A 17700-nucleotide genomic window follows, 5' to 3' on the forward strand; every position below is an offset into this window, starting at 1 on the left:
GGGGAGAGACTTGATAAATATACAGACTGTGGCAAAGCCTTTCCCCAGAGTTCAGGTCTTTCTTGACATCAGATGATTCATACTGCAGAGAAATGTTAGACATGTAAGGAATGTGGCAAAGGATTTCACCACAGCCATCACCTCACTCCCCGTCAGAGAATACATACTGCAGAGAAACCCAGGAAATGAGTCAGTGATAAAAAGGTTGGCCCTAAATATACAATTTTGAAGCAACGACTGTTTACTTTGGAAAGATATATGAATGAAATACAAAAATGTAGACAAGTGTTTAATCAAACATCACAAGTAAATCAATGCCAGAGAATTCATACTAGAAAGCATTTCATTCGTACCACTTTTGTTGAATTACTCTAAACAGAAACACTGTAGCAAGTATTCCATATTTAAAACATGTACTAAATTGATATGTTCATATGGATCACAAGGTGAAAGGGTGGATATTTGCAGAGGTATAATTATTAGTCATGTATCCTTGTTTATATTAACGTTATTTGAGATCATTAAGGAACCCAAACGAATGTCATTCAACTCTCAAGTTAATGCTGTGATTTGTTTCCACTGTATATACGATCCTCTGTTGTTGATGGTTGTTACCTCAATTGTAAGAGAAGCCCTTCTATGTTAGGTGGGAATCATTTATATTTATTCTCCAATTTACAAGATTAAGAACACAGTAATGTTATATGCACACTACACCTCTAAATGGAGGTATTTGTCATTGATGTCAAACATCTGTGTTGTCACCACGATGTAAGTATTCAGGGAATAATTCAAAGGAAGACGGAAGTTTGCTCTAAGTTTTCAATAATTTTGTCAATTGCTTTTTAAGCATAAAACAAGGATTGTTCATGAAAATCGAAAGTCTTTTTATAACATCAACATCGAGAAATCATTCATATTACCTGGCAGGCTTGAAGTAAGGACACCTTCTCTTCTACCTGATGTAAGTATAGAAAACTGTTTCTGGAAAAGTCATATTCATATAATTAATATCCACCATGTTTACTACATTAGCCTCCATTTTGTAAACCACATAAATCACATTCACAGATCATTTCATCAGAGACACAGGAAAGTTTTTAGAAGCTTGTAATCTTGTATTTTAATCAAGGATCAAACAACCGTTGTAAAAAGTTTTATTCCATCTGTGTAAAATTAATGTATGTTCATTAATAAAAGTGAAGGGTTTTTTCGTGTTACTGTTGATGTGGAATGAAGGAAGGGTGAACGCACCACCAGCATTAACGTCTCCCACCTGTTTAAGGTTGCAGGAAAGATAACGTTATGAGAAACTATTTGTAGCACAGGGGGATGGCATCTGTAGAAATTAGTTCCTTACTGGTGTTAAACTCTCATAAATTCATATATTTCCCACCATTTCTATGTTGTATCTCCTCTCCCATTTTGAAAGTACTCGGACATTGTGATGGTTCAAATATGAAGGATCATACAGAGTACTGTTGAGAGCTTCCCCGACTGCTCCGTGCTGTTGCTGCCTCAGCGTCTGTCTGGGGAGCAGGCAGCCTGCAGGTCCTTGAACTCACAGCAGCCAGTCCTGTGAGCACCTCCACTAGATGACCCCCTTCCCGGAGACCAGCAGTCTTGCCAAACCCCAGGGTCTACTTCACAGGCCTCCCTTCAATGACACCCTCAATGCTCACCAGAATCCTACTCCTCTGGTTTGAATGGACCGATCCACACTCAGCCTGGGAAACCCACAGCCCTTCACCCAGGGCCCCTTAGAAAGGCCTGAACCCCAAGTACTGGAGCTTTCTCTGCCTGGTTCTAGCCTTGACCGTCCTCAGGGACCCTCAAGGCTTCCTGTGAAATCTCTCAGGACCTAGAGTCATAAACTCACCTGCTTCAATTGTCCATTGTTCTTCCATTAGGTACAACTTTTCAGGGGCTCATTTAGGCAAATGTCAATTTAACAAAGTCACAAAAAGAATAATTAAAAGCCATGATGGGAAAGTTCTGAACCAAGATTTATAAAATCTTCCCCTGTATAATTCTTAGCACAAGTTTCTTGTCTAGGCTTAAAGGAACTGTTTTCTCATGGCCTTGGCATACTTTGAATGCAATATATAAGTATCTGAAGATATATACATCATATAATTTATATAACACAGATTGGATACAATATATAAATATCTGAAGGTATACACGTTAGCAGTGAGAAAACCAAGAAGGAATATGTGAGTGTATGTGTATTCGTACACATTTAACTTAGAGAATTTAGAAATGCTAGATCAAAACTGGTCATTTTAGACTTGCAGATGATTGACTAAAAAGTGCAAAACTTGTCAATTTGTCTATTAATCTGTTTTGTCTATTTTTCATGGAATTCATTTCCTTAAATGTCAGGAGGTTACACTTTTTAAGGAACTTCCACACTGTCTCCCCCCCATGACTGCCCCAGTTCACATTCCCTCCAGCCCTGTAGGAGGTTCCCTGATCTCCAAGCCTCTTCGTAGTTTATGATATTATTAATGGGTTCTTTGCTAAGTGTAATTCTGACTGGCATGAGGTGATGCATCATTGTAGCTTTGTTTTGCATTTCTTATTGTTTAGCGCTGGTGAGCATCTTTCATTTGCCTCTTGCCCATCTAAAAGAGCAAGTTGCCCTACCCAGGCTCAGCAGTTGTGGCGCACAGGCTTAGTTGCCCCAAAGCATGTGGAGTATTCCTGGACCAGGGATCAAGCCCGTGTCCCCTGCACTGTCAGATGGATTCTCCACCACTGGGTGACCCGTCTGTTTAGCTTTATTTCCTTTTGAGATGCGTATATATTTTATATTGGAATATAATTGCTTTACAATGTTGTGTTAGTTTCTGCTGTACGACATCATCAATCAGCCATAAGTATACATGAATTTGCTCCCTCTTGAACCTCCCTCCCATGATCTCCATTTCATCCCTCTGGTCAGCACAGAGCACCAAGCTGAGCTCCCTGTGCTCTCCAGCAGCTTCCCACTAGCTCCCTGTTTTAACCATCAGTTCAGTTCAGTTCAGTTCAGTTCACTTGCTCCGTCATGTCCAAGTGTTTGTGACCCCATGGACTGCAGCAGGCCAGGCCTCCCTGTCCATCACCAACTTGCAGAGTTTACTGAAACTCATGTCCACTGAGTCGGTGATGCCATCCAACCATCTCATCCTCTGTTGTCCCCTTCTCCTCCCCACTTCAATCATTCCCAGCATCAGGGGCTTTTCAAATGAGTCAGCTTTTCGCATGAGGTGGCCAATATACTGGAGTTTCAGCTTCAGCTTCAGTCCTTCCAAAGAACACCCAGGACTGATCTCCCTTGGGATGGGCTGGCTGGGTCTCCATGCAGTCCAAGGGCCTCGCAAGAGTCTTCTCCAGCATTTCAGCCACAGTGGTGTGTGTGTGTCAGTGGGCTCTTCAGTTTGTCCCCCTCTTCTTCTCCTGCCGTGGCCACACATCTGTTCTCTATATTTGTGCAAATATTGTCTTAACAGTTATACATGGAATCTAAAAAAATGGTGTTGATGAACTTATTTACTGAGCAGGAATATAGGCGCAGAGGTAGTTCTTAAGCTTTCGGATGTTAGGCTTTCAAGGCATAAAATACATGGACAATCATTCCATGCATTTTACGAAGTGAAAGAAGCCCATTCAAAAATTCTAAAGAAAGTAGGAATTTTACAATATGACACTTTGGTGTAGGAAAATGTTCATATGTGCTCAGTTGTGTCTGAGTCTTTGTGAGCCCAGGGGCTGTAGTCTGCCAAGCTCCTCTCTCCATAGATTTCCCAGGAAAGGATACTGGACTGGGTTTCCATTTCTTCCTCCAGGGGATCTTCCTGACCCAAGGATCGAACCTGCATCACCTGAATGTCCTGCATCGGGTGATAGATTTCTTCCCACTCAGTCACCTGGGAATGTAGTAGGAAATATAGAAGAGATTAAAAAGGTCTGTGGTTGCCATGGGTTTCAAAGGAGGGACTATGAATATCCTAAATCTAGAGAACTTTCAGGACCGTGAAATAATTTTTGTTAAACTGTTGTGATGGACACATGTTATTATGCATTTATCCAGAGGTATGGAGTGCACATCCCTAAAAGGGAAACATAAGGGTAAACAAAAGTGTTTATGTATTTACTGTCTTTGTAGAGTCATCATTGGTAACAAATGCTCACTCTAGGGGGGAAAGGTAAGTAGGGAGATTGTCCACGTGTGGGAACAAGAGGTATATGGGAAACGTCTATACTTATTCTCAATTCTGCTGTGAAACAAATCTTCTACAAAGTTGGTACTGGGGCATACATGGAATATTTTTTAGAATATATAATATTAGAAAGATGGACATGCTTCTATCCTTAATTTTTCCTTAGTCATTATACTTTAAAGATGCGAGAAAATAGCGCTCTCTAAATGGCGCAGACAACAAACTGTAGCAGTTGATTCATGAAACGTGGAAAAACACACACACAGGAAGTAGAACAAGGCTCTCACGTGTTAATTCATGTGTAATGTAACTTACGACAACACCGATCATTATTTCCTTGGTTGGTCATCAGATAGCATTTAGGGCATCATTTTCAAAGGCATTTGTCCCTGCCCACACACACTTGTTAATCTAGCGTGTCCTGCTCAGTTCAGTTCAGTTCAGCTGCTCAGTCCTGTCCTACTCTTTGCGACCCTATGGACTGCAGCTCACCAGGCCTCCTGCTGCCTCTGGTTTATTGTCAAAGAAAGCTGTGATAGAAACACCTCCAGGCTCCTGGTCTCTGAAGTTGGAGGTGCCACACCTGCAGAGAGGTGGTCACAAAAAAATCACTTTGTGAAAACCTGTGTTCAGAGGCTGCAGATGGGGGTGAAAAAAACTAAGGACATGGGAGATCTTTGGGAAGAATTCTGCAAGTAAAGCCTGGCAGGAATTCAAGACCCCCAGCTGATTCCCACCAAACACTCACCTCTCCCCTCCTCTCCCGCATGGGCGCAGGCACAGGCTGAGGCCCACCACACCCATCCTAGAAAGAGCCCCTCCCTGGGGAATCAGGTTGACCTTTGCTTCTAGAAGTTCCTGCCCTGAGTCCTCCCTTCCTGAGGTCTCAGATGTGCCAAATGTGAGGTTTCCCCCAGGGCTCCTGAATGCAGGTCTTCCTCTTGCATTTTTTCAAAATCCTGGTAGGCTGGGTCAGGTAGCCCAGAAGTAGGGTCCATTGTGTCTGGTGAATTGTTCTGAGGCCTGCTCTCTGTAATGTAAAAAGGAAGGAGAGGAACTAGCCGGGAAGATCTGCCAATAGAGTGAAGCAGCAGGATGTGATTAGCATATCAGGTTAGTCTTGCTTACCCACTACAGTTCAGGAACACAGAAAGTCAGCAAAGAGCTCAGAAAAGGGTGAGAGAAACAAGAAAACCTCTTCTTTTTCACTGCAGCGGTTGCAGGTTAAACTGCTGTATGGATGCCTTTCAAGGTATTTTCTCAACATGCAGATGTGAGTTTGAGACGTCATATCCTCACAGAAGATGCAGAGCAGGAGGAAGACGAGGAGGAAATGGCAGCTTCTCAGGTAATTGTCCTGTCCTGGGTCTGGGGCTGTGTCTGCTTTTCCTCCTGAAATGCCTGGACTGAGAATCTGCAAACCTTTAGTTCTCTGCTTCTAAGTTTTCTGCTCGGAGTGCTTTTTATCACCTTCTTATTTTTTTCTTTTTTCTTTTTTTTAAATAATGAAAACCAGCTCTTCAGGTTTCGTCTCCCTCATATTCCAGAGCCTTTTCTCCCTTGTCTGTATCCTGGCTTTCTATAGAGCATGATGAATTCTCAACATGAAATAGTGACTTTCAATGTTGAATACATTCCCTTTGTGAGAGATCAATACAGGGAGGCACTGGTATCTGAGATTCCCACTGGGATGTGGTTCAGTGTTAGGATCTTATGGAAGTCGGGGAAATGCCATGATGAATTTACATGCGGATGCAATTCAGTTCTCTAGATCAAGAGTAAGAAAATGCCCTTGTTCATAGAATGAACTCAGTATTCCAGAATTTTTCAGAAGTTAAAGTAGCAGAGACAATCCTCTATACCGATAAGAAAAATATACTAATTAAATGGACTATTAAGCTACAGAGCATGGAAGGTACATAGGAGGTGGAATTTGCAGAAACCTGACATTTTTCATGATAGATTGAGATCATGGTTTTCCTAATACTGCCAAAATGCCTGGCAGTGGTAATGTGTTTTTCCATGTACTCTTACCCTGTGACCTCTGATGTGCACTGGTTCAGGTGCTTCTGTGAGATCTCCAGGCTATGAAATTCTTTTTTTTTTTTTTTTTTGTCTTGAACAAGGATCTTGGAAAGAAAGTGATGGATATGCCTATCACAGTTAATGAGGAAATGCCGTATCTTCTTAGTTACTCTGCTTTGAAAAATGACCACTGTCAGCTAAAACAGATGCACAATTTGAGAGATGTGAATTAAGTTTTATTTGGGGCAAAATGAGGAGAGCAGCCCAGGAGACAGCATCTCAGAGAACTCTGGGAAACTGCTCCCAAGAGACAGTGGGGGAATGTCAGTATGTGACTTTGGTGAAGGGGGAGTTCATTGCAATCAAGCACTTATTTTACAAAAGGTTTTCTGCCAGGCTTGAGAAACTGAAGTCATCATTTAGTGGTTTAGTGCTTTTCTAGATAGGAAGACATTCAAGGATTGGAATCATGAAAGCAGTTCCTGAAAATATCTGACTCTCTAAAGACCTGTTCCACCAGATTCCCTGGAGCAGAGTGCCTCAATTCACCCTGAACTCCCTCGAGGGGATTGAAGTTAGTTGCAGCACCATAGTGTTCATTCTTTCCAGAGGGAGATGGCAAACGGCCTTGTTGTTGTTCTGTTCAGTTCAGTTGCTCAGTGGTGTCTGACTCTTTGCAACCCCAAGAATCGCAGCACGCCAGGCCTCCCTGTCCATCACCAACACCTGGAGTTCACTTAGACTCACGTCCATCAAGTCAGTGATGCCATCCAGCCATCTCACCTCTGTCGTCCCCTTCTCTTCCTGCCCTCAATCCCTCCCAGCATCAGTCTTTTCCAGTGAGTCAACTCTTTGCATGAGGTGGCCAAAGTACTGGAGTTTCAGCTTTAGCAGCATTCCTTCCAAAGAAATCCCAGGGTTGATCTCCTTCAGAATGGACTGGTTGGAACTTCTTGCAGTTCAAGGGACTCTCACGAGTCTTCTGCAACACCACATTTCAAAAATATCAATTCTTAGGTGCTCAGCCTTCTACCAGTCCAACTTTAGAATCCACACGTGACCACAGGAAAAACCATAGCCTTGACTAGACTGACGTTAGTCGGCAAAGTAATGTCTCTGCTTTTGAATATACTATCTAGGTTGCTCATAACTTTTCTTCCAAGAAGTAAGCGTCTTTTAATTTCATGGCTGCAGTCACCATCTGCAGTGATTTTGGAGCCCCCCAAAATAAAGTCTGACACTGTTTCCACTGTTTCCACATCTATTTCCCATAATGTGATGGGACCGGATGCCATGATCTTCGTTTTCTGAATGCTGAGCTTTAAGCCAACTTTTTCATTCTCCTCTTTCACTTTCATCAAGAGCCTTTTTGGTTCCTCTTCACTTTCTGCCATAAGGGTGGTGTCATCTGCATCTCTGAGGTTATTGATATTTCTCCCGGCAATCTTGATTTCAGCTTGTGTTTCTTCCAGTCCAGCGTTTCTCATGATGTACTCTGCATAGAAGTTAAATAAGCAGGGTGACAATATACAGCCTTGACGTACTCCTTTTCCTATTTGGAACCAGTCTGTTGTTCCATGTCCAGTTCTAACTGTTGCTTCCTGACCTGCATACAGATTTCTCAAGAGGCAGGTCAAGTAGTCTTGTATTCCCATCTCTTTCAGAATTTTCCACAGTTTCTGTGATCCACACAGTCAAAGGCTTTGGCATAGTCAATAAAGCAGAAATAGATGTTTTTGTGGAACTCTCTTGCTTTTTCCATGATCCAGAGGATGTTGGCAATTTGTTCTCTGATTCCTCTGCCATTTTTCAAAACCAGCTTGAACATCTGGAAGTTCATGGTTCACCTATTGCTGAAGCCAGGCTTGGAGAATTTTGAGCATAACTTTACTAGCATGTGAGATGAGTGCAATTGTGTGACAGTTTGAGCATTCTTTGGGATTGGAATGAAAATGGACCTTTTCCAGTCCTGTCGCCCCTGCTGAATTTTCCAAATTTGCTGGCATATTGAGTGCAGCACTTTCACAGCATCATCTTTCAGGATTTGAAATAGCCCGACTGGAATTCCATCATCTTCACTAGCTTTGTTCGTAGTGATGCTTTCTAAGGCCCACTTGACTTCACATTCCAGAATGTCTGGCTCTAGGTGAGTGATCACACCATCATGATTATCCTGGTCTTAAAGATCTATTTACTACAGTTGTTCCGTGTATTCTTGGAACCTCTTCTTAATATCTTCTGCTTCTGTTAGGTACATCCCATTTCTGTCCTTTATCGAGCCCATATTTGCATGAAATATTCTCTTTGTATCTTTACTTTTCTTGAAGAGATCTCTAGTCTTTCCCATTCTCTTCTTTTCCTCTATTTCTTTGCATTGATCGCTGAAGAAGGCTTTCTTATCTCTTCTTGCTATTCTTTGGAACTCTGCATTCACATGCTTATATCTTTCCTTTTCTCCTTTGCTTTTCAGTTCTCTTCATAGCTATTTGTAAGGCCTCCCCAGACAGCCATTTTGCTTGTTTGCATTTCTTTTCCATGGGGATGGTCTTGATCCCTGTCTCCCGTTCAATATCACAAACCTCATTCCATAGTTCATCAGGCATTCTATCACATCTAGGCCCTTTAATCTATTTCTCACTTCCACTGTATAATCATAAAGGATTTGATTTAGGACATACCTGAATGGTCTAGTGGTTTTACCTACTTTTCTTCAATGTAAGTCTGAATTTGGTAGTAAGGAGTTCATGATCTGAGCCACAGTCAGCTCCTGGTCTTCTTTTTGTTGAATGTATAGAGCTTCTCCATCTTTGGCTGCAAAGAATATAATCAATCTGATTTCGGGGTTGACCATCTGGTGATGTCCATCTGTGGAGACGTCTCTTGTGTTGTTGGAAGACGGTGTTTGCTATGACCAGTGCATTTTCTTGGCAGAACTCTATTAGTCTTTGCCCTGCTTCATTCCGCGTTCCAAGGCCAAAAATGCCTGTTACTCCAGGTGTTTCTTGACTTCCTACTTTAGCATTCCAGTACCCTATAATGAAGAGGACAACTTTTTTGGGTGTTAGTTCTAACGTCTTGTTCAGTCGCTGGCAATGATCTTGGCAAGTGCCGATTTGTAGTTGACAACACAGCTGTGTGTTTAGTAGAGATGCTGGGATTTGGGTGTGGGGATTTTCATCACTTAAGCCCAGGTCTGATCATTTCCAGTACACTCCATGCTCACATCACAGATAGAGTCTCATCACATTTCTGTATTTTCCAAAATGTTTACAAGAATCATATTACTGCGAATCTATGTTCAACTGTGTTAAATTTTAAAATATAGTTCCATGCAAATGGTAGATTTTTCAGGAAATTTAAAAATTCAGAACTAGGGCTGTCTATTTTTTAAATCATTGTGCATGTCTCCACCCTAGTCTATTAAAAAAAATTAGAATAATAGTGTCACGCGAGTGTTTTGTCTCGTCACAACAAAGATTTGGAGCGACGGTCATTAAAGCCCTCAGCGCATCACAGCCCTAGGGTCTTGGACAACCATATTATACCTCTTAAGCAAATCAATGTTAGAGCTCTATTTTATTTAGAAGATAGCAGGAGAATCCATCCTCAAAGCGTGAGGGCATGCCAACCCGAGGACTCGAAGAGAAGAGAGTGGAGGAGCATGTGGGGGAGGGAGAAAGAGAGAAAGAGGACATGCACCTGGGAGAGAAAGAGACAGAGAGAGAATGCACTTTGGCTCCTCCTTTTATATGATTTTTCCTTGACCTGGGCCTGCCCTATGCAAATTGGGTTTAGCCAGGAGTGTTGTTTGTTCTACCTGAAGTCTTCACTCTTGTCCTTGGACCTTTCTTTGACCTTCCTTGTCTTTAAGCCACTGCCATTTTGGACTCCTTTTCCGTATTCTGTCTACCTAATAATATCATCCTCAAATACTTAGGTACATTTTCAGTCAGTTAAAAATTATCCTGATTTTATTGACATGACCATTTTTCTCTTAATAAGTATACAGTTCCATTTTAGTGTATGTCAGTATGCATGAACATGTTAACATCATTTGATTGATTTTTTTTCTTTTTCTGTTTTGAAGATTCTCTGAAGCAGGAAATAGCTACCCACTCCAGTATTCATGCCTTGAGAATCCCATGGACAGAGAAGCCTGGCAGGCTACAGTCCCTGGGGTTGCACACGACTGAGTGACTAACACTTTTCTTGTTTTCAGTATTATTTACAAATACAGAAATTTCTATAAACTTTCACTAGAGTTAGCTCTGTGCATTTGTCTGTGTTTTATTAAAGTCTAGAGTCACAAACTGAAGTAAACGTTGCTGCTGCTACTAAGTTGCTCCAGTTGTGTCCCACTCGGTGCGACCCCATAGATGGCAACCCACCAGGGTCCCCCATCCCTTAAGCTGTCATTTAAACAATGGTTGTTAAAATATTTGCCAAAAGATGATACAGCAACATTATTGATTTTAAACTATTTCTGTTATATTTTCAAGACTCTGAAAACTGTCAGAAAGTAGTATATACCAGATTGTTAAAATGATTCTTGTCGCTGAGGTTACTATCCTATCAGACCTGTATAATCTGTAAAGCACTTAAAGTTCAAAGTTAAATGTGAACTCTTTCCTCACTATTCTACTTCGTTGCTGTTCACACGTTGTCACTCATGGAGCAGAACTTTCAACATTGCTAGTTCAAATAAGCTTGTGAAAAATATGGCACACTGAGCCCACTCCAGAACATTTGGATCAGGAAGTGCTTTTTAAAAATATTTCCTGTTTCTTTTGATAGACAGTTTATCATCTGTCAGCTGAGTACAATGCTCAAAAATAAATATGCCAATGTTGATCTGATTATAATTTATCTTCCAAATCAGAATAATTTCTGTAGTGGTTGATGGATCATATGTCATCCTCTTTACTTGGGATTAAAATTGTGGTAGAAAATATTACTACCACAATTATAAAAATTATATTTTTTATAAAATATAAAAATTATATTCTTAAAAATTATATTCTTGTGTAACACCAGGCAGTCTCTGAAATCAAAACCATTTCTCTTGCTGGTTTCCTCTTGGGTCATATTAGGAAGTCTTCCCATGGCCACATGGCACCTGCGCTTTGTATTTCAGGGATGGCTGACATTCCAGGATGTGGCCATAGACTTCACTCAAGAGGAGTGGGAATGCCTGGACCTCGGTCAGCGAGAATTGTACAGGGACGTGATGTTAGAGAACTACAGCCACCTGGCCTCCTTGGGTGAGGATAACTGCCTTCCAGAATCCCTTCTCTACCCACTGGGTTTTGGTTCCTGATTTCTAGAATGTCTCCTAGAATCTTCTTCTCCTTGAAATAGTTTCAGATCCCTGCTTTCTATGGCAAAATGGATATTTATGAGTTGAGAAAGAAGACTTCATGATGATTCATTATGATTCTAACTTTTCCGTGATGGAATCTGCCTCCTTCTTCTAGGTTAGTGGTAATTCTGTAGGTTCTGTGGTATAAAAGGGTGCCACTCTCCTTTATATATCAGATTTCTCCTACTTACTTACTTTGGCCTTAGTAGTACTTGACTAGAATCTCAAGATCTTTTCTTTATGTATTTGTTAGTTATAAAAGTGCTTTGATAAAGTATTTGAGGATATAACTTTCTATGCTATATTAACATTCAACCATGCCTTCTCTAGAATGTTAATAATGTAATAATGTAATGAGCAAGATTGCAGTCATGTCTGACTCTTTGTGAGCCTATGGAATAGTCCATGGAATTCTCCAGGGCAGAATACTGGAGTGGGTTGCCATTCCCTTTCGAGAGGATCTTCCCAACCCAGGCATCAAACACAGGTCTCCCACAGTGCAGGTGGCTTCTTTACCAGCTGAGCCACCAGGGAAAGTTCATACAGCTTAGGAAATTGTGTCCCCAAATACTTTATTTCTAGGCTGTATTAACATTCTACCATGCCTTCTCTGGGCTTCCCAGATGGCACTAGTGGTAAAGAACCTGCCTGCCAATGCAGGAGACGTAAAAGAAGTGGGTACGATCCCTGGGTTGGGACAAACTCCTGGAGGAGGACATGGAAACCCACTCAGTGTTTTTGCCTGGACACTCCCATGGACAGAGGAGCCTGGTGAGCTACAGTCCATAGGGTGGCAAAGAGTCAGACAGGACTGGAGTGACTTAGCACATGTGCCTTCTCTTCTCACTTGAATACATATTAGATTGGAAACTGATGAATCTCTAGGAAAACAAATATTCCTTTTCCTGATAGCAGGTCTTGTGGTCTCTAAGCCAGACCTGGTCAGCTTTCTGGAGCAACTGAAGAATCCCTGGGATGTAAAGAGACTGGAGACGCCAGCCATATACACAGGTAGATGTGAATGGATGGAGCCGATGAGTCAACGACAGGTCCAAGGATCAGTGAGGAATTTATCCTTTGACATGTGGTTTGGGAAGATCTGCTTCAGTGGAAATGGTTTTAGAGAAGTCTGGGTTTCTTTCTGTTGGTGTCATAGGCAGATATCACCTGCCCCATTCTGTCTGTTTAAACTATTCCTGAATTCATCTCCAGTGATTACTTTTCTCAATCACAGTGAGAACTGAAATCCTATTCTTGGCCTGTAACAACCTGCATGAATCGATTACTATTCCATTTCTTGGGGGGGCAGGTGGGGGGCTAGGAAAATTGCACATTTCTGACAAACTCTAAGACGCTCCTATTAAAGTTTCTACCTCTAGATGGCTGTGTGTGAGCGGAATTGTAGACCTGTTGCCAAAGTTCGAGGAATATTGGGTACAGAGTATTTTTTTTTTTTCTCACATAATTTCTAATACACTGAAAGCTTCAAATATGATCTGATAAATTTTAAATTCAAGTAATTTCTTCACTGCAGAAACCAAAACCTCTCTACGAGAAAGCATGCCAATCTCAGGGTTACTTCAATGTTTCTGTTTTTTTAATAGGAACTCATATGAAATGTTAAGGGTATTTGCCCCAATTCCTCAATACTAAAAGACTTAAGCATATTCAATTAACTCAAAGAATTTTCAAATAAATTGGCATAAGAGCTTAAAACATTTTCTACCATATTTTTAATGCTTTCAAAGTATTGCAATGTTTAGATAATAGAATCTTTTAAAAACGTTCTTATTGGAGTATAACTGGTTTGCAATGTTGTATGGCAAAGAGAATCCATTTTACGTGTAAATATCTACTCTTTTTAAGATTTCCTTCCCAATTAGATCTCCACAGAGCATTGATAGTGTTCACACCATATTTTTAAAGTCTCATTTCTTAATTTCTCAAGAACTGCTTCTTTATTTAATTAATCTTGTCATCAGCTTCCCCAGGCTTTGTCCTACATGTCCTTCTTTCTGATTAGACCTATGTCAGTATTATTTATGATTTTTATATTGAAACATCATGTAGAACATGCTAAAATAAAAAGTGGGTAAAGAATTAGAGGGCGCTTAGTGGCATCTGCGTTTAAGATGACTTAAGTCGGAGAGTAATCATTACACTGCCTGTATCTTCTTCATTTAATGGTTCTTGTAGCTTTTTGTCTTGCTCCTTCCTCTACATCATACTTCTTTGTCCTCTCATCTTGTCACATTTTCTGGGTTTGTGGTCTGTTCTGCAGCCTGCAGGATCCTAGCTCCTTTTGCTCTGTTGTCTTCCCCCAGGGGGTGGGGTTGTTCCACAGGCTTGTACCCTTATCCCCTTGATCTGGGCTTTGATTGCTGTTATTGTGACCCTAGCCTCCCCTGGATATTGAGGGGAGCTTCCCCTTGGCTCTATGGTTGTCTCTGCCCTGTCAGATGTAGGGTCTGCCCCCTGGTTGGTGGAGAAGAGCCCCCAGATCCGTTTCTTCGCTGTGATTCTGATCTGTGGTCAAGGCAGGTAGCATTGGAGGACACCTGGGAGAGAAGCCACTAAGGATTGCTCCTCTGGGTTTGTTCACCTTGGAGTGTGCTCATGCGCTGTGTGAGTCTCACATGACCCCATTTGGCACTGCTCTTGGTCCCCTTTCAACCATGGGCATGCTGGCACATTGCTCTGGTGCCAGCAGCATTCACTTTTAGGGCTTTTCATCCACTGTTAGTGAAAGCAGAGAGGTCTGCCTCCTCAGATGTTGTTTTCACTAGAACACCAGCATAGATCCAGTGAACTCAGGTCCCAGAATTGCGTTCATGGAGCTGTACCTGCTGTGGTGCTATGGGGGCAGCTCAGACTCTGGCCTGGCCCCACCCCCTAGTATACATCTCCACAAAGTCCACAGCTGTTAAACCTACACCTCCCATGGCTGGGGGAGCCATGTTGTCCATTCAGATGCTCTGCAGGGGCTGAGTTGACAAAGCCAGTTGCAGGTGTAGAAGCATGGTTTGTGCAACCGTGAGGAGAGACTTCAGGTTTTCTTCCTTAAACCTGGGGCTCAGCTGAGCTTTCAGCTCCTTCTATGTGTGTGGGCCACCCACAGAGCGCAGGAGTCTACTGATTGTGTAGAAGGTGCATGGGGGCAGGCTGTGGCTGGAGCTCAAAAGAGCCCACCCATGTGGTGGACTTCCTAGTGCTGGGGGAGAGGAGGCCAGCACAGGGGGAAAGGGGCTGCAATGGTGGGTCTTCCCTTTGGGCATCACTCAACAATGGCACTCTGCTCTCTGGTATTCAGGCTTCCTCCACAACCATTCTTGTTTATAGAGCCCCTCCCTCACCCCCGTCCCCTCAGGATGTCTCCTCACAGCCCACAGCAGTCCTCGGCCTGAGTCTGCTCTCCAGACCCCACATTTCAGCACCCAGCTTTTGTCTGCAGCAGTGGGCACCCTCTCTGGCTGGGTAGGCCAGGCTGGGATCAGTACCCTGTGTACAGGTCTCACTCTGTCCTGCTGCCACAGACTGTCGTCGTGTTCTCTTCCCACAGAGAATGAGGCTCCCCTTCTGTCCCAGCTGAGCCCACACCAGCGCCAGTAGATAAGAATAGTAGATAAGAAAACTTTCATTTGGTATCTTTCAGCTGTGTCTTCTCACAACACCCGTGGTTTGATGTCAAAGAATCCAAGATTAGAACATTTAATCCAAAAAGCAAACCTAGGAATATATGAAAGGTCTCACCTTGGAAATGAACATTTAATGAAAGACCAGGAATATACGGGGGTATGTGAAAGACCTAGAAGATGTTTATATGGACAGAATGAAACCGAGACACTTTCACACAATGCGGACATTACTGCCCAAAGAAATGAGCAATGTGAGTCAAACTGCAGAACACACCCATTTCAGTTATCAACATCTGCAGAGAAGTGTATCTCTTCAAGCAAAGGCTTAAATCCGTTTTTGAAACATACACGTTCTCTGAAGGGAAATGTGGAAAATCTGGAAAATCATCCAGTCTCTACTCCAAGTACTCCTGCAAACCTCTCGGAACACAGGCTTCGATTACACATACATTCAAGCACGTCTGAAAACCAGAAATTTAAAAACGATGGGGAAAACTCACAATATAACCAGTTTGAGAGATCTGTGAGCAATGGGTCATTATTCTTCCACCAACAGACAGTTTCTCTCTGTTCCAAAATGTGTAATGTTGATAATAATGGAATAGAGTTAATCCCACCATCATTGTTCAATACACATCATGATACAGTTAATATGGAACAACTTCTCATGGGTAATAACACAAGTCAGGCCTTAAGTAGGAGCTCTACCCCCAATAATTACAAGAATATTTATGATGGAGTGAGAAGCCATTCATGCAATGAAACTGGGTGTAAAACTGAACAAGACTCTCACCCTATGAAACATCAGGGACCTCAATCTTCAGACAAAGATTCTAAGAATAGTACATGGAGGAATATCTTTTATCAAACATCAGGTTTTCCACTAAATGAGAGTACACACACTGGAGAGAAGACTTACAATTGTGAATATGGTCATGTCTCTAATCAGTCTTCAAATCTCACTCAACAGCAGAGTATTCAGAATCTGCAGAAAAGTTACAAGTGTACGAAATGTCAGAAAGCCTTTACTACCTCATCCAGTCTAAGTAGACACAGGAAAATTCATTCAGGATGGAAACCTTTCAAATATACAGAGTGTGGCAACACCTATAAGCAGAACTCAGAGCTTAGGCAAGATCAGCAAATCCACACTGGTAAGAAACCTTATGAATGTAAAGAATGTGGAAAAGCATTTATGTTTTACTCAAGCCTTAGTCGACATCAGCGAATTCACACGGGGGAGAAGCATTATAAATGTACAAAGTGTGGCAAAGCCTTTAATCAGAAGTCAAATCTTACTCAACACCAGAGAATTCATACTGGAGAGAAGCCTTATAAATGTAAGGATTGTGGCAAAGAATTTCACCAGTGCTCAGGTCTTACTTACCATCGGAGAATTCACACTGGAGAGAAACCTTATAAATGTACAGAATGTGGGAAATCCTTTAGTCAGAACTCAACTCTTACTCAACACCAGCAAATTCATACTGGAACGAAGCCTTATAAATGTAAACAATGTGGAAAAGCCTTCAGTTACTACTCAACTCTTACTCAACACCAGCGAATTCATACTGGAGAGAAGCCTCATAAATGTAAAGAATGCGGAAAAGCCTTCAGTCATTACTCAACTCTTACTCAACACCAGCGAATTCATACTGGAGAGAAGCCTTATAAATGTAAGGACTGTGGCAAAGAATTTCACCGTTGCTCAGGTCTTACTTACCACCAGAGAATTCATAATGGAGAGAAACCTTATAAATGTAAGGATTGTGGCAAAGAATTTCACCACTGCTCAGGTCTTACTTACCACCAGAGAATTCATAATGGAGAGAAACCATATAAATGTAAGGACTGTGGCAAAGAATTTAACCAGTGCTCAGGTCTTACCATCAGAGAATTCATACTGGAGAGAAACCTTATAAATGTACAGAATGTGGGAAATCCTTTAGTCAGAACTCAACTCTTACTCAACACCAGCGAATTCATACTGGAGAGAAGCCTTATAAATGTAAAGAATGTGGAAAAGCCTTCAGTCACTACTCAAGTCTTACTCAACACCAGCGAATTCATACAGGAGAGAAACCTTATAAATGTAAGCATTGTGGCAAAGAATTTAACCAGTGCTCAGGTCTTACTTACCACCAGAGAATTCATACTGGAGAGAAACCTTATAAATGTAAGGATTGTGGCAAAGAATTTAACCAGTGCTCAGGTCTTACTTACCATCAGAGAATTCATACTGGAGAGAAGCCTTATAAATGTACAGAATGTGGGAAATCCTTTACTCAGAACTCAACTCTTACTCAACACCAGCGAATTCATACTGGGGAGAGGCCTTATAAATGTAAGGATTGTGGCAAAGACTTTAGCAGGCACTCAGGTCTTACTTACCATTAGAGAATTCATACTGGAGAATAAATGGAAAGAATGCAGAAAAGCCTTCAGTCACCACTCAAGTCTTATTCAACACCAG

The 17700-nt window shown here is 41.7% G+C and overlaps 1 protein-coding gene and 1 pseudogene across 1 annotated transcript; both read left to right on the forward strand.

The window, feature by feature from the left end:
* Nucleotides 1-11334: 11334 nt before the first annotated feature.
* LOC138419570 (KRAB domain-containing protein 5-like) lies at nucleotides 11335-14057 on the forward strand. The gene is made up of 3 exons (XM_069552437.1): nucleotides 11335-11494; nucleotides 12508-12653; nucleotides 13992-14057. Exons 1-3 carry the CDS (start codon nucleotides 11335-11337, stop codon nucleotides 14055-14057), a joined length of 372 nt encoding a protein of 123 aa, XP_069408538.1.
* A 366-nt stretch (nucleotides 14058-14423) lies between these two features.
* Nucleotides 14424-17700, forward strand: part of LOC138419571 (zinc finger protein 420-like) — a 40650-nt pseudogene continuing 37373 nt past the window's right edge.

The sequence above is a fragment of the Ovis canadensis genome, chromosome 14, assembly GCF_042477335.2.
Source record: "Ovis canadensis isolate MfBH-ARS-UI-01 breed Bighorn chromosome 14, ARS-UI_OviCan_v2, whole genome shotgun sequence".
In the NCBI taxonomy this organism is placed as follows: domain Eukaryota; kingdom Metazoa; phylum Chordata; class Mammalia; order Artiodactyla; family Bovidae; genus Ovis; species Ovis canadensis.